This window comes from Lycorma delicatula, chromosome 1 (genome assembly GCF_047948215.1).
Source record: "Lycorma delicatula isolate Av1 chromosome 1, ASM4794821v1, whole genome shotgun sequence".
Classification (NCBI taxonomy): Eukaryota; Metazoa; Arthropoda; class Insecta; order Hemiptera; family Fulgoridae; genus Lycorma; species Lycorma delicatula.
In genome coordinates, this window is record NC_134455.1 from 152,094,361 (window position 1) to 152,113,391 (window position 19,031).

The window sequence follows — 19,031 nt, forward strand, 5'->3', positions numbered from 1 at the left end:
AGTGTCTTGTTCATAAAATTTACAAATCGGTGTTTTTATATGGTTGGAAACTTAGTGTTTGTGTTTAGCCTTTGATGCTGTCAGCCTTGTCGCCATGGATTTTGTAGATAGTATTGTACTTCTGTAGTTCAGTGGTTTTGCATTTTTATCATTCATTTTGAAACAGTGTGTGTTTGATAAACACACACTGTTCAAACACTTTGAACAGTTTGTGTGTGTATGTTACTGATGCAATTATAGGTGATAATTTTTAACACAAATAAAATGGACAAACTGGTCATCGCTTTGTTTTGCTGGAAAAATTCTTATTTTAATACATCTACAAAAGAATCATGTTTTTTACTATTCAAATTTCTGATCTTTTAATTGAACATTTAAACTATCATTCATGTGCACTAAGGAAAACATTGTAACAGTTCTTTTATTATAAGATGGATCTTTTTTTTGGAAACATCTTTTTTGAGGGTTATCTAAATTCACATGGTCCTTTTTTTGGAGATTCTGATTAATGAAATTTTTTTTAGCATTTCCATTTAATACATCTTCATTATTTAGATTCATGATAAAAATTTTAGGTCAATGAATTAAATTAATAGAAAAAAAAACTGCTGTAACAGATTTGCTACTACCTATTGGTAAGCTTTTATTATATAACCAGAAAACAAACCTAAGCAGTTGTTAGGTTGGAATTTGCTTCTTTTTATCTGTTTAATTGATGTTTTATTAGTTGGCTCCCTCTATGAATCATGAGACTTTGCCAGTGGTGAGGGGGCTTGAGTGCTTAGTGATGCAGAGTAGCTGGACTGAAGGTGCAACCATATCGGAGAGGTATCTATTGAGAGCCAGACTAAGGAATGATTCCTGAAAGAGGGCAGCAGCTCTTTCAGAAGTTATTTAGAGCGTAGGTCAGGAGGACTTAATCATCACTCTATCTTCTGAGTAATGCGCAGCTGAAAGCAATGTAAAACTACAGCTGTTTTTTTTTCCAAGAAAATGTAACTCTCTGCATTTCCATGTAATGAAGTTGGAGGCACCTTCCTTGGTAAAATATTCTGGAGGTAAACTAGTCCCCTGTTTGGATCTCCGGGTGGGGACTACTAAGGAAGGGGTCACCAGTAAATTAAAAAATAACATTCTACTAGTCGGACCATGGAATGTTAGAAGTCTAGAAAAAGTTGATAGATTAGAAAATTTAAAGAGGGAAATGGATAGGATAAATGTAGATGTAGAAGGAATTAGTGAGGTTCGGTGGGAAGAGGAAAACTACTTTTGGTCAGGTGATTTTAGAATAATTAACACAGCTTCAAATAAAGGACAGGCAGGAGTAGGTTTCGTAGTGAACAAGAAGATAGGGAAGAGAGTAGAGTATTTCAAAATGCATTGCCACAGAATTATTGTAATAAGGATAAAATCAAAACCTAAGCCGACAACAATTGTTAACATCTATATGCCTACAAGTGCCCATGATGATGATGATGAGGTAGTGTGTATATGAAGAAATTGATGAAACAATAAAACACATAAAAGGAGATGAAAATTTAATAATAGTTGGAGATTGGAATGCAAGAATTGGAAAAGGCAAGGAAGGAAATATTGTGGATGAATATGGGCTGGGCAAAAGGAATGAAAGAGGGGACCGACTTACAGAGTTTTGCCTGAAGTATAATTTAGTAATTGCCTACAACCCATTTAAAAATCATAATAGAAGAATATATACATGGAAAAGCCTAGTGATACTGAAAGGTATCAGATAGATTATATCATGGTTAAACAAAGATTTAGAAATCAACTCGTCAACTCCAAAGGATATCCTGGAGCAGACATTGACAACGACCATAATTTAGCGATAATGAAATGTAGATTAGGGTTTTAAAACCTGAAGAAAAGGTGTCAGATGAATAGGTGGAATTTAGAGAAGCTTGAGGAAGAGGAGGTAAAGAAGATTTTTGAGGAGGACATCGCAAGAGGTCTGAGTAAAAAATATAAGGTAGAAAATGTAGAAGAAGAATGGGAGAATGTTAAAAAGGAAATTCTTAAATCAGAAGATCTGAACTTCTGGCAGAACAAAGAGAATTGGTAGAAAACCTTGGATGTCAGAGGATATATTGCAGCTGATGGGTAATTGTAGAAAATATAAGAATGCTAGTGATGAAGAAAGTAAAAGGAATTATCGACAATTAAGAAATGCTATAAACAGGAAGTGCAAACTAGCTAAAAAAGAGTGGATTAAAGGAAAGTGTTCAGGAGCGGAAAGAGAAATGATCATTGTAAAATAGACGAGCATACAGGAAAATTTTGTGGTACATAAATTAAAATCTAATAATTTGTTAAACAAAGATGGTAACCAATTTATAGTACGAAAGGAAAGATTGATAGGTGGGTTGAATATATTGAAGAGTTATACAGAGGAAATGAATTAGAAACAGGTGTTATAGGGGAAGAAGAGGAAGTTGAAGAGGATGAAAATGGAGATAGAATACCGAGATCTGAATTTAAGAGAGCATTTATAGATTTGAATGGTAGAAAGACTCCTGGAATAGATGGAATACATGCAGAATTACTGCACAGTGCAGGTAAGGAAGCAGTAGATAGATTATACAAATTGTTGTGTAATATTTACAAAGAAGGGGAAACTCCATCAGACTTCAAAAAGATTGTTATAGTCGTGATATCTAAGTAAGCAGGAGCAAATAAATGTGAAGAATACAGAACAATTAGCTTAACTACTCGTGCATCAGAAATCATCAAAAAAGGCATTCAATAATGTAGACTGGAATAAAATGTTCAGCATTTTAAAAAATTAGGGTTCAAGTACAGAGATAGAAAAACAATTGCTAACATTTACAGGAACCAAACAGCAACAGCAATAATTGAAGAACATAAGAAAAAAGCCATAATAAAAAAGGGAGTCTAACAAGGATATTCCCTATCCTCGTTCCTTTTTAATGTTTACATAGAAGTAGCAGTTAATAATGTTAAAGAACAATTTAGATCCGGAGTAACAGTACAAGGTGAAAAGATAGAGATGCTATGATTTGCTGATGATATAGTGATTCTAGCTGAGAGTAAAAAAAGATTTAGAAGGAACAGTGAACGGCATGGATGAAGTTCTACGCAAGAACTACCGGATGAAAATAAACAAGAACAAAATGAAAGTAATGAATTGTACTAGAAATAATGAATATGGGTCACTGAATATAAAAATAGGAAGAGAAAAGATTACAGAGGTAGAAGAATTTCATTATTTGAGAAGTAGAATTACTAAAGGTGGATGAAGCAGGAGCAATATAAAATGCTGAATAGCACACATGAAATGAGCTTTCAGTCAGAAATATAATTTGTTTACATCAAAAATTAATTTAAATGTTAGGAAAACATTTTTGAAAGTATGTTTGGAGCATAGCTTTATATGGAAGTGAAACTTGGACGATCAGAGTACTTGAGAAGAAAAGATTAGAAGCGTTTGAAATGTGGTGCTATATGAGAATGTTAAAAATCATATGGGTGGATAAAGTGACAAATGAAGAGGTGTTGCGGCAAATTGATGAAGAAAGAAGCATTTGGAAAAGTATATTTAAAAGAAGAGACAGACTTATAGGCCATATGTTAAGGCATCCTATAATAGTCGCTTTAATATTGGAGGGACAGGTAGAAGGGAAAAATTGTGCAGGCAGGCAACATTTGGAATATGTAAAACAAATTGTTAGGTTGTATGATGTAGGTGGTACATTGAAATGAAACGTCTGGCACTAGATAGGGAGTCTTGGAGAGCTGCATCAAACCTGTCAAATAACTGAAGACAAAAAAAAAATTTGGTTGGATATCATTGACTTATTTGGTTTATTGAAACAATGAAATTTTGATTTAATCATGTATTAAATCAAATATTATGCGCAATCGTAACAAATAAATATTTTTAATGAATGAGGTTATCACTTTCTATCTTCAGTAGGTTGTTTTATTATTTTTTGTAATGAATAACTAGGATTATTATTTTATTTATCTTTGATTTAATTGAACCATGAGTGTCATCCAGAAAGTAAAAACTGGTTTTTATCATTAAGTTTGTTTTTCAACAAACTTATTGTATTTATTTTAACTTGAATACATGCATCAAAATCTACTTTATTAAGCTATTTTTCCATATAATCAGCTTCTACTTTCAAGCATTTTCAAAATGTGGCACTAGTTTTTATATGCCATTGTCAAAGAAATCTGTCACCAGTCCATTAAGCCACTCGCAAACTGCCGTCTTGATGTTGACATTATTCATATTGGTAGCCAACAAGAAATTCCTTCATATGGTTGGAAATTGCTTGGAGAAAGATCTAGACTCAACAGTGGATGATTAAAAACATCCCGTCCAAAACCTTTGAAAGTTCAACAGTCTTTTTTGGTGGTATGTGGAAGTGCATTGTCATAAAACAAACACACTCCACAAATCTAAAGGCCATACCAGTAATTTTGAATTGGGCAACAAAGTTTCATCAAAATTTCTGAATAAGAGTTGACATTAATTGTCTCTCCATGAAGTATAAACTTACACAGTAAGACTCTCTGATGATCACAAAAAATTATGGTCATCATTTTGCATTTTGAAATTGTTTCTTTAAACATTTTTGGCTTGAACGCGATTGAGAATGGTATCATTGAAGCAATTGACATTTACTCTCTGGTGTGTACTGCAAAACCCGTATTTCATCGCCAGTCACTATGTGATCCAGCATTTCATCACCATATCTACAGTACCACTCCTGGAATGACAGAGCAGCAGACATGTATTATTTTTGTGATTGTCAACATTCTTGGGATCTATTGGACACAAATTTTAGAGTAATTTAGGCGAACAGTCACAATTTCATGTAAAAGAAACCATGAACACATAGGAAATTTATCACTAAGTTTGTCTTTCAGCATGAAACACTGGTTCTTTCTGTCAATCTGCTTTTTCAGGTGTTATGTAATGAGAGTAGGACATCCTGATTGTTGCTGAACATGAAAAGATAAAACATAAAAATGTAAAACCCTGTCTTAAATAAACATCACCATTTTCATACCTTATTTTCATTCATTACACTGTCATCATATAAGACAGTAATTTTGACAGGAATTTCTGTAGGATGAACATATGCATTCAAAAAACATACGACTGATTGTACCTCACAGTCAGCAGATTTTTTTTTTTTTTATTCATTATACACACATGCAAAATTGTTCCATGTCACAGTACAGATACAAAAAGTCATACAGCACCAGAAAAACAACTGAGATCAGCTGGCTTTGACCCATTGTTGTGAGTGAAGTTGTGTAAATTTGATGCGCGGACAATCCTTACTTTCTGGATAACCATAGCATCTTTCCTTTAATAGCATTAAAAAGACATATATTCTATTGTCTGTAAATATGTCATGTAATTACTACTATTATATTAAATTTATGTTTTGTTTCAGGGTGTTGTTTATCAATTAGACTGTGCGTTAGAGAGCGTTGATACACAGCGCAGTGGTCTTGTATTCATTTATGATATGTCTGATTCTAAATATTCAAATTTTGATTATGATCTTAGTCAAAAAATACTTACATTATTAAAGGTAAGTTTAATTTTTTTTCACTTATGATTTATTACAGTATTCAGTACAGTTTATGCAACTGATTTAACTATTTTTATATATATGTTTTTTTTTTTTTTTATGTGAATAATCTACTTTTAATGATTTTAGGAATATGTATATTTTTCTAAATTTCCCTTTTGAAAATCTACTTAAAATTAAATATAAATTTAATTAATTTACATATTTATTCAGTTGTTCAAACGCTTTCTTTGAATGGTATTGGAATTCTGTTTGGAAAAACCAGTATACAAGGGGAGCTCTCAATGGTGCTTGCTAATTTTGAGTTTTTTTTTACAGTAGTTAATATGTCTATAATTACAAAATAATGCTTCTTTCATTAAAGATTAAACTATTAGAAGACTAAACGATTTAGTGGATCTTTCATCAACCAAGAATTTTATAGTTGTTTGAATTGTTAGAAAAGTATGGTGAAACTGGAAAAGTGGATCTAGTGGAAATTACCAATTTTGTTAATGGGGAAATTTTAGTGTTTAAAGACGTTAGAAATGGGAACACAGTTTGTTTTGGAATTAGTTGATTAGGGCATTTTTTAAATGTAGATTGTATTTAGCAACTTGGGTATTAAACTTAATGTTTTGATTGGCATTCTGGAGTTCTTGTGAAATAGCATTTATTAGAATTTGATGTTTTCTTTGTGTTGTTTAAAATTTAGCGCTACTGAGGCATACCATTTTGTGATATGTGAATCATATTAACTGCAGTATTTATAAGTTGATAGAAATAAGGATTGATTACTTTAAGTAAAATTTAATAAATTCTGTAATTCTTGTTATGATTGAGGTAGGCATTTGTAATATAGTAAAGATAGACATTGAGAAATGAAACGGTTAATAGCCATTAACATTTTTGTTTGAAATGTTCAGTTTTTATCTTATTAAGATTCTAGTTAACTCTATAGAATAAGATCGCTATTGAATGTTTTGTGAAGATATAAGAAAAATAGAATGAAGTTTTCTGCAATAGCTCAAAACCTTGATTATAGAAAGAAAAAAATTTAAAACCTTTAAAACTTATGAAATACCCTGCATTTTTCCTTATTTTTAACTTTATACAGTGAATAATAACTGAATTTTGATTTTTTCAATTTTTTTAATATTTTTTGACACCACTCCTATGAAACTGATGTACGTACGTACATATTTGAGGCCTTGTCAGCTATGAAGCCTACACAGTTAAAGCCTACTTTCTGATGACTACTATATGTTTTTCTGTTTTATACTAATTTGATTGTCCATCATATTCCAATACAAGATATATTTAAGTTGATGCTGTTCAGGCTCACAATTACTGATATTTTTATTCTATCGTCAAAATTGTGAAAGTTATGAACAAGATGTATGGAAAAACAATCAATTCTTACAAATATATTTTTAGAGGTAACTCAGTTACGATTAGTATAATTAGTCTCTTGACAGATAATTGTATTGTTTTTTTGCATATTCTGATATATCAGTTATTAAAATTGAGTAAGCACAAGAAAAAGAAAACCAAAGATGCTATGAGATTATTGTGTAACATATGTGATTGTTTATGTTCAATATCACTTCACTAGATCACATCTAGAGTTGTAACTCAGCACCTAATCCCATCACAGATGATCCCTTGACAGTCAATCATGAAAGGTCTTTTAAGGAATACTCCACTGGCTGAACCAAGCAACATTAGAGTTCAGAGAAGGCAGCATTCAGATATGGTAGGCTGCCACTTAGAAGATAACATGCAATTGGAAGCATTGGAATGCCCCAACACAACAAACATGAACAAGAAAAATACAAAGTCCAAAATCAAACCAAAGCAAATCACCTACATTTCCATTCACAATGTAAATTTGCAGGCTGGCAAACTAAAAATAATAACTGGCCTAATGGACCAATACAAAATTCTCATCATGGGTCTACAAGAAATAATAAACACCAACCATCATGGAATCTCAAGGATATAGGTTCTACAAAGTATACCTGGGAAGAGAGTGATGAAAAACATCCCACAGTTTGGAACAGGCTTTTTAGTTAGCCTAAAAAAAAAACCGTACAAGAATTCAGGTCACAATCCCCGAGAATCTCAATTCTCGTTCTAAAAGCACCTAATATAAATCTACGCTATAATAAAAGCCCATGCACCCACTAATATTAAAAATAACTCTAAAAGACCGTAAAGAAACAGAAAAGTTCTACTCAACCTGACTGTCCCAAAAAACTGTGTTAAGCAATTAATTGGAGACTTCAATGCAAAACTAGGTAGAGAAAGAAGATACCATGACATCATCGGAAAATGGCCTGCCCAAAAGAAAACAAGGAAAAATGGACAGAGACTTGTCGATCTCTGCAGAAACCATAACCTACTCTCAAAATCCACATATTTCAAGAGGAAACCTCAAAAATTCAAAATCTGGAAACATATCCTGACTACACTAAAGGAAAATGGCAACTAGACCATGTCTGCATCGACAAACACCACCACAAGGAGATTACAATGTAAAAGTCCTTTGAGGAGTAGACACAGGCTCAGATCACTATATAGTCACAATTAAAATTAAATTTACTCCCCAAAGAAAGTAACAAAACTAAGCCTTTAAACTTAAAAGAAAAATGTATCCTACCCAACTAATCAAGAATGCAAATTACCAAAAAGCAACTGAAAAAGTTATAATCATAGATAAATTGGAAGATCTAGTCAACAACCTTAAACAAATCGCAGAAGAATTAGCCCCAATAAAATCCTGTAAAAAAGCATCAATAGTGGAACAGCGAATGTGATGAAACAGTGGAGAAAAGACATCAAACATTTTTATTTCACCAATCCCAAAAATCAGCATCCTTCCAAAATCTCAAAATTTTCTTTTTTAGTAAAAGAAACCTTCTGTACTCTAAGGAGAATAAAAAAACACCATAAAGACACACTGAAGTCAATAGAAAAAGAATTCAATAATACACAAAACTTTAAGAGACTACTGCCAAGCCTTAAAAATTCAGCTCCAAAAATACAACCCCAACCCTACTAGTAAAGAATGAAAACTCTAAACTGGCCCATAATAATAAAAACAATACGGAGATCCTTGGTAAATATTTCAACAAACTCCTAAATTGCGAAGAACCAATAGAACTCCTAAACTTCAACAACATCACCAGAAAACATTAACCCTCCCACAGTAAAAGAAATCTACGAAGCACTGTTTGAGATTAAGAATTATAAAGCAGCGAGTGAAGATCAGACTTTTGTAGACATCCGGAAACATGCAGGAAGATCAGCAAAAATTGCTCTTCATCAACAGCTTGTCAACATTTAGATCAAAGAAGAACTACCAGAACACTGGATGACAGCTCTCATCCGTCTGCTACACAAAAAAGGGGACAAAATAGATCCTAACAGTTACAAAGGAATCTCACTTCTAGACACAACATTCAAAAGTAAGATAAGATTATAGTAGTAAGATATATAGAAGTAAGTAGATTCTTTTAAGAATCATCCTCAACAGGACTTGTTCATATCTCAAGAAAAAAGTAGAAGAATACCAGGAAGGTGTCAGACCCTGGCGAAACTGTTCAGACCAGATCATGAGTCTCAAGCTAATAATGGATTACTACAGGAAAATAAACAGCGACCTGGTGATAACATTTGTAGATTTCAAGAAAGCTTATGACTGTGTCTACAGAGAATCCTTATTAACAATTCTAGGACACTTCGGACTATATACCAAATTAATAAACATGATAAAACTGACCCTCACAAACACTAAGTCAAAGGTAAAATTCAAAGGCGAGTTCTTGGAACCATCTGAGATCATGAGATCAAAGCAGGACTGCGTCAAGGTGATGAGCTCTCACCACTGTTATTTAACTGCACTCTAGAAATGGTAATGAGGGAAGGCTCAAAAAATGCCCCCTAAAGTAAAAATAGGCCGAAAAATCAAAACAATCTGTTTGGTTTTGCCAACTACTTGGCACTGCTAGCAAACTATATCAGCGAAGCTAATTCACAGATATTAGAATTTCAAAACATTGCAAATAAAATTGACCTTAAAATATCATTCAAAAAGACAGAAATAATGCCCCAAAAACCAACACGATTAAAAGAAGTAAACATAAACTATTATAAAACCAAAATAGTAACCCAATTTAAATACCTCGGAGAAGTAATAACAAACAACCTAAACAAAAAACCTTGATCCAGAGTAGAAGAAACAAACTAGCTAAAACTCAAAAATTAGCCTGGTACACTTACAATAAAAAAAAGCTGATAACACAGTTGTAGGACTTTTCCGCCATGCTGCTTTTTTTCTGATGCATGGTTTACACACACATATGCACACATTAAAATATTTATCATTTTATCTAAATATAATATTTTTTGTTTATTTAATTTAATGATTCTAAGTGCATGCGTTCATACTGTATTTCATTCATACTGTATCGGTGTGGCGATACTAACAGTCACTTTAAATACATTTTTACACTTTAAATATTATTTATTTGTAAATTCTACTGCTCACCTGTGATGTTATAACATAGCAGACAACTACAGCAGCTGTACGTCAGTGCTACACTAGCACCTCGTGTAGTGAGAGAGGCTACTAATGACACACTATACCCTATTAGCCACTAGTTTACTAAGAAACTTTTTGGGGTGGGGGTCCGATTTTGCAAAAAAATTTTTTTTTAATTGTTAAAAAATGTGCCTAAGAAAAATGAGACCTTAATTAGGTGAAATCTTGAGACAACTTTGGTCTACAGCTTCACCCCGTTGACCTTTTAAGCTGAAAATGTAATGGCATCAATGCTCCATATAGACAAGTAATCTGGCCAAGTTTGGTCAAAATCAGTTGAGTAGGTCTGTAGATGTAAGGTGATTTAGGGTGCGACACCTAACACCGAACATATGTATATACGAACATCGACAAAATTTCCATCCGGTTTTTTGGGTTCCTTTGGTGTCAAAACATAAAGATCCAGTGAAAACCCCATATGCCCAAATTGGACCAATTACCATACTTTCTCTTCTATGGCTATAGCGCTAGGTGGGAAAGTAAAATTCCTATCAATAAATGCAAAAATAAGACACTACCACACAGTTTAAAACCAGAAGCCACTTATGCAGCAGAAACACTCTTCCACCTGAACACACACTCAAAGACAGACAGACTTAAGAAAATCAAAACAATTGGAAGAACCTGCATCAATAAAAAGTACCAGAAAGACGGGTAGTGGTGATTAGTAATTCACTACCCGTCAAGACTTCTGAAACAGACTTCAAGACTTCTCAAACAGCTAGTACAGTACAAGCTCGACTCAAAAAACACCAAGACAGGATGCAGATGGGTCAGAGAAATAAGAGAGTACCTGAAGGAAATTGGCCTTACACCAGAAGACACCACAGATAAAATAAAATTAAACAAGAAAATGAAGAACAAAAACACTAGTTTCACACTCACTAGAAAAAACTCACAACATGAACATTTTAACACTAGAAAGGGCACAAAGATCAGAACACATGAAAAAGTACTGGGAGGACTGCAAAGCCTAAACAGTCCCATTGAAGAGACTTAGATAATGGACTGACTAAGTGATCCTATGTTCATAAAAGATATTAATAATAAAAAACACAACATTTAAAAGTAGCCATATTTTTATTCAAAAGCTCTAATTATTTTTTGATAAATAGACAAAATTCCTTCATAGAAAATATTTTATAATTTCTCATAAGAATTTCTTTATCTCTTTCCTTTTCATTAATTTTACAAGTATTATTGCAGGTTACCCCTTGCCTTATTCTAAATGGACTGATAAATTTGAAAGATAGAAGAATTCTATCTGGACAACAATGAAAATAAAGATATTCAGACTGAATACTTAGATCTAGAGAGAAGAATAAGGCTGTCTGCCACCAATCTTGTTTAATATGAATTTAAAATACTTGACAAAAGAATCTTTAGATAAAGATGAAGGGATCGGGTTGGAGGAAAGGGAATAAATTTGCAGATGGTGAATTTTTTTTTTTTTAATTGTAGATGAAGCATGATCAGGGTATCAGGGTAATGATAGATCATTACCCTGAACTTGTGGGTAATGATCTTAGCGCTAGAACTGTCAGGGTACTGATTTATCAGTACTCTGTTTAGTTTTGTTTAATTTATTAAAATTGCAGCTAGATTGTGCTAGAGTGTTGTATATTGGTTCTATATGTTTCATTCTACGTGTACGAGGTGAGTTCAAAAAGTAACAAGAATTTTTCTTTTTTGGAAAGAATTTTATTTATTCGTCTACGTTAATGTTATCCCCTTCAAAATAGTCTCCATTAGATATTATACTTACACCAGCACTTTTTCCAATCCTCGAAACACTTATGGAACTCAATATTTAAAATAGATTTTTCAGCTATTCATTTTTAATCTCATTCATGCTTGTAAAATGGCCCTCTCAGGTTCTATTTATTTTTGGGAATAGAAAAAAGTCATGTGAGGTCATGTCTGGCGAATATGATGTCTGGAGTATCACTACAGTGTTGTTTTTGGCTAAAAATTGACGAACAAGAAATGAAGTGTGAGCAGGTGCATTATCATGGTGCAAAAGCCATGAATTGTTTCGCCACAAATCCAGGCCTTTTTTTTTGGATTGCTTCATGTAAACAGCATTGAACTTGTAGGTAGTACTCCTTATTGGTTGTTTGACCTTGTGGCAAGAACCATGATGCACTACGCCGTTAAAATCAAAGAACATGGTGAGCATAACTTTCACATTCTACCATACTTGTCGAGCTTTTTTTGTTTTTGTGATCCAGAATACTTCCACTGTGACGATTGAGCTTTAGTTTCGACATCATATCCATAAACCCATGTTTCATCATCTGTTATGACACGTTTCAGTAATTCTGCATCGTTGTTGATTTCATTTAGCAACTCCTGAGCAACTTCCATTCGCCACTGTTTTTGTTTAAAATTCAACAATTTTGGAACAAATTTTGCTGTCACATGTTTCATACCCAAAACATCCAAAAAAATTTCGTGGCATGAGCTAATTGCTATCCCAATATCATCAGCAACTTCTCTGATTATGATTTGACGATCATTCATAATCATTTCTTTCACTTTTTCCATGTTTTCATTGGTTGTTGATGTGCTCGGGTGTCCAGGGCGGTGGTCATCTTCAGTGTCTTCATGACCTTCTTGGAAACACTTTTACCATTCGTAAACCCTTGCTTTACTCATAGCATATTCACCAAAAGCAATATTTAACATTTTTAAAACACTTGATTCCATCCATACACCTTATTCCATCCATTCTTATAGCAACATTTAATACAGATTCTCTGATCTATTATTTATATAAATAAAAAATCACTGATTGTACCAAAACATGTGTTATTCTTTTGATAGCTGACAACAGTCTAAACATCCAATATGGCTAAAAATGTACAGTTACTTTACAGACATGTTTACCAATATAACAACAAAAAAATCTCGAGAATCGGACTAATTAACCCGTGAAATTTCAAAATTCTCATTACTTTTTGAACACATCTTGTATATTGATAGTATTTGGTTTTAGATTGCTGTTTCAATTAATTATTGATATTGAAAATCACGTTACTATTTGTTTGTGAAAGTCACATTCTTGCATTGCACGTAACCTAATACTTCTTTGGGCTCACTTATTTTGTAATATATAGTAATTAGTTTTGTGTAGTAATCGTTTTCGTATTCTTTTATTTAATTTTAGGGTTTGATTTTTGTTTGTTATTGTTCATTTTTGTGTATTTTTTCTGAAATGGAGCCAGCACTGGGCCAAGTCGAAGCCTTACTGACGATAATATTCCTGAATATTTTGACAGGCACAGCGATAGTGAATATACAAGTGACACAAATAGTGGTTCTGAAAGTAACCACAAACAACGTAACCACTGCGCATTCTAGAAACCATGCCATAAGTCGGTAATGTTAAAACTGCATTGCGACTTATGGCATGGTTTCTTCAGAGTTTGTTGCAATGAAAATACTGTAATATTTATTATGTTAATCCATTTTTACGAGACTTAGGAAATTGTTTTTCAAATAAAAAATAATAATTACGAGTTTCAGTCAATTATTTTGCACAAATTGTACTATTATTTTCTAAATTTAGTAATTTTATTTTTGAGGGCGTAAAACTACTTGTTATCATCAGCCAGAGTAAAATAAATAAAAGGAAAAACAGATAACTAAAACTGCATTTAAAGAAAAAATTAAAAAAGTAAACAAACAAAAACTTATAACTAATATCACAGCTAAAATAACATTAAAAAACCTAAAACACATTAAAAACTACAATATTAAAAACAAAAACTAAAACTTACAACTAATAACAAAAATAAAATATCACAAAAAACTACAAATAAAATCATAGAATAATAACATAAATAAATTTAAAACGAAACAAAAAAAATAAAAACAAACAGAAAATAATATAAAATTTATATAAACAAATAAAATTCAATAAAGTCCGAGAGGACTGTAAAGGGCCCCTTCTTGGATAACAGAAACACTAAAGAAAACAAATTGAAAAAACTAGTAAAAACAGTATTAAATTTTATGTATTAACTGATCCGTCAGCGAAATAACAGCACTTGGTTTAAAACCTCCTTGCCTTTGCCCAGGGTTTGACGATTTTTCCTGGGCAATTTAAATTTATGATGTAAGGCGTATAACATACACAATTCACAAGGATGTGGCGCACAGGTAAGTGGCAGTCACATCTTACGCATAGTGTTGTATTTTTGGCTGACATCAGGTACCCATGAGTGCCTCTCAAATGTCCTATCCGCAATCGGCAGAGGACCACTTCCTCTCGGCAAAGGAATCTGGCAACACAGTACCTATGATATGACAAAGTTTGTTTTCTACTGCGGCAATCCAGTCAGTCATCTTGCCACTTTGCTCCGAGTGTGAGTTTTACGCAGTTAATAAAATCTGGTGTAGTAACACGGGTAGTGAAAGAAGGTGACTGACTACATGCGTCTTTAGCAGTGGAATCTGCATGTTCATTACCCAGAATCCCCATGTGGCTAAGGATCTAGTAGAAACTTACTTGTCTGTTACGATGGTTCAACTCGCGATTGTGTTGTAGATTTCGATGACGATAGGATGTCTGAAATAAAAGTTTTATGAGGCTTGGAGAGCACTACAAGAGTCACTGAAAATTAGGATATTTGGATACTTAGGGTTAATGATATTCATAGCCTAATAACTTAGTCAACTAACTTAGGCTAATAACTTAGCCTAGGTCTTAGTTGTCACTGAAAATTAGGATATTTGGATACTTAGGGTTAATGATATTCATAGCCTTATTTGTAACAGATAGTTCAGCAGTAAACACACTTGTAATAGCAGGTAGACCAAATATATAAGTTCTATCCTTGACAACAAACACTTAACCAACAGTATCGTCCTATATTGATCCGTTAGTGTATACTACTGCATCTGGGTTTATTGTGGAGAGAATATAGTGAAACATTTGCTGGAAGGCAGTAGGTGGTGTTGATTCTTTATTGTATATCAGAAAGTCAAACATAAAATTTATAATATTGATTTTCTACAGAGGATATGAACACAGATACGTTGGAAAAATTGAAGATGTGTCAACACTTATAAGGTGCAACAGTAGACGTGGGTACGAACACCTAGAGGTGCAGTACAACGTGGATGGTCCCTCATACCTTCCTAAATTAGGATTCCCAAGGACTGAATCAAAAGCCGGGTGATTTGGCTATGTTTTAAAATTTTTTTGTTGAGGTCTTAATAGTGTTATGAAATCTCTTACTAGTCAGTATTTTGATGTGGTTATCTTTTAACTGAATAGTGTTTGAATATTTATGCCTGTATGTTAGGATTAATGGATAGTCTATAATAATTTGCCAATTTAATTTTTTGTAATAAGTTGTGTGATTTTGTTTTACTTTATTCATAACAGTTCTCTCATTTTGTATTATTAGTAATCTTTTATTTGTTTCTTTGGCTTCAGTAAATGAACTGCCAATGAAACTAGAATTTCTAAAAGATTTTGGAATTCTTGATGTGAGAATAATGCAATTTCTTCAGTACTTCCTATGATTATTTTTTATTAAAAAATGTTAAAATGATTCTATTTATTTTTTTAGAATATATAACATAACTGCACGCAAAATTCTGAAAAGTTCAATATAATATTCTCATGGAGACATTCTTTCTCCCTTGGCTATTGAATTTTACATATCAGAAACTTTGAATGCATTTTCCTGAAAATCAACATTTCACAAAAACGGATTTGAAAAATCAATTAAAAATTCCATATTTATGATAGAAGGTCGATTTTAGTGTCAACATTTTCAGAATTTTGTGTTCTATAAGAAACAGTGAAAACCAGAAAATTGGTTTTTCCTTCTTATGGCATGGTTTCATAGACCGCATCACATAAAATGTAATAAAATGAATTACAGACTTTTTTCACAGTAAGAACAATAAAAGCTTCTTGTCACTTTTATGTACCAGATGTGCTAGATAATATATTTTTTCTAAACTATTAACAAACAGTATTATAGAAAAATAAAACTGATTTACTAAAAAAAAAAAAATTCGTATGTGTCCGCAATGCGGATTGTTGGATGATGTTTATCATGTGATATATGAATGTGCTAGGTAGGACTTAATGCACGTGGAGATTCTTTGTCATCTTGACATTATCGGGTCGACACTTGATCTCTATGTTAATTGGTTTTTCCAATTAACACAGATGATTGCAGAAATTAATGGGTGATCATATAAAAGTTTATTGTATATTTGGCGAAAGAAAGAATCGCTGAAGGGGTGTGGTGTTCACTTGGATTTTCCTTCTTTGTGTTTATGTTTGGTTTTATTGTTATTTTATTGCTGTTTGGTTATGGCGTTATTGTATTGTTATGTTTTTTTAGTGTTTTTGTGTTGCATTTTATGGTTCATAGTGTGTCGAACTCATTTTTACCTTTTGAGTTCAGTTCCTTCATTCTTAGAAAGTCATTCAGTCTTGTTTGAGACTTGGGTAGATGTGTTTTGTTTGGAGTTTATATTATTTAGTAGTACACTGATGGGAATGTCGCTTATGGTATTTGCATCGGTGGCGTCCTGACTGAAAAATGTCATTGCTGAAGTACTGAAGATGACCTCCAGTAAAGCCCATAAAGGGTAGGTACAAAGGGGGTGCATGGCAACTGAAACCGTCACATGGAGGGTGTCTTCCCCTATGGGGTTAGGATGTACATTGCTTCTACATGTACAGTCACCAGCAAAAGAACTATATATACATAGTAATAATATTTTGACATAGCAAAATGAAATTGAAAATAATATTAGGTCTGGGACCAGAAAGAAATTAATATTATTGATCAGTTTTCTTTAATTAGTTTGGAAATTAGTTATGTGCTGAATTTTTGTACTTTTTGTATATTATGTTACCATTATACTCTTGGTTTCATTGATTGATTCTGAACATTTAATCACAATAAAAATATATGGGTTACAAAAGGGTTTTGACAGCTCTTTCTGGTATACTGATATATTCTTTTTTATGGCATTCGTTATTATCCATGTTACTTTAATTATAAAGGTTTTTGTATTCGATAATGAAAAAAATGTCAGTATTACTACTTATCTTTTTTCATAGCATGAAAAAAATCACTGCATGTTTGCTTTGGCAATATAGACAATGATGGAACTATGTTCCATTTAATTTGTTTTGTGTTATATTTTTGATTTTTGCTGAATGTATTTTCATTTATTTTGCTTTTTTAATATTTCTTTCATATAACACATTCTAACCTATTCCTACCTTAAATTAAGTTCTTTAAGGAAAGGAAGAAACATATTCCCCCCCCCCCCTCCAGCTCCTCTTAACTTATTAGTTTTGCTTACAAGATTACTACATACTGTTTTTATCACGACAGGTATAATAAAAATAATCATTAATGTTTGAAAATCAGGTATAAATTAAATATTGAATTCTGGATAAGATTAACACCACTCTCATGGATATAGTTAATCCAGCAATCATGTCCTAATACTTTATTTTAACCGTGAGCCCTTCTTCTCGTCTTGTCGTTATATAGTTATAGATCTGCTAGGCATTCCATGCTGAGAATGGCAGTATCTGAAGAACCAGTACTTCATTGGTATTGGGCATAGCCGGAAACATATGGATCATTTTTCTATCCAGTGGCTTCATACTAAAGGGTAATGACTAAAGTGTCTCTCAGATAAAACTGGGCCTCCTTATCCCCTCTAAAATTAAAAATAATAAAAATTTTGAATTACCTTATTAAATTTATGATACAACATAAAATAAACAATGAAATTAGTATAAACATTTTTCACAAATTGGTACATTATCATTTAAGCAAGATAAAGTATAGAATAAATATGTTACGTATTTCATTGGTAAAAGTTAACACACAAATTAAATTCTTGCATAACTTTTTAAATTTTTGTAATTCCACCACAAAACTAACAATTCTACACTTGATTTGTATGGTTGGACTGGTGTCAATTTCTTTATGATGTCAGTGATATTTTCCTTCCCTACCTAAGTGAATAAAAATACTCTCTTTTTGTTATCTCATTTTAAAAAAATTCCTTCGTTTGATTGTGAACTTTGATAAGAGGTTTGATTGTGAACTACTACTTCATCAGACAAATTAGTTCAATAAGTTATGTATTTAATTGTTGAATTAAAAATAGTTTGTAAAAAACTCAAAAGAATAATTCAATTAAGTTTAATAAAAATAAAACTATGTTGCTTTCACTGTTAAATACATAATGTATGCATTTGATGAAGTAATACACAATGAAAACACACAGGGCTTGGGAGGATAGGAATAAAAAACTTTTTTTGCAGGTTATTTACAGTTTATTTAAATCTATTTGTTTTTAGTATCTTCTTAAGGCACAAAACTTAAAAAAAAAAAAACAATATTTTTATTTTTTATTTTTTGACTGATATATATATATATATATATATATATATATATATATATATATATATATATACTTTCCCATTATAAGCTGTAGCTGCTACGACAGCATAATTGTATCACTATAGCTGTGAAACTAACAAGAGTGAACAGAAAAATGAAAAATTTTTTTCCTCTTTTCTGGTCATAGTTGTTGGACTTCATTGCCTTTCTTTATTACTTAGTTGATTATTTTTACAACTGTCATTTGTTTTCGCCTGATCAGTATACCTGCTGTTCCAACGACATCTTTCATTTTTGTCTAGTTTGATGAATCCATTTTTGCTTTATTAATATGATATTACTCATGGTGAATGTTGTTTTTTATATTTGCTTCTGCATCTGTCTTTCTTGCACAATATTTTGTGACCTATAATATTTATATAATACAAGTTGTATTCAGTAATTATAAGG

At 32.1% G+C, this 19,031-nt stretch overlaps 1 protein-coding gene across 1 annotated transcript in view; it reads left to right on the forward strand.

Moving 5' to 3' along the window:
- Ptpmeg2 (Protein tyrosine phosphatase Meg2) overlaps positions 1-19,031 on the forward strand; it is a 188,520-nt gene that overhangs the window by 43,293 nt on the left and 126,196 nt on the right. The window contains exon 4 of the mRNA XM_075365180.1: positions 5,451-5,591. Coding sequence (XP_075221295.1) covers positions 5,451-5,591 — 141 coding nt within the window. The remainder of the gene's footprint in view (positions 1-5,450; positions 5,592-19,031) is intronic.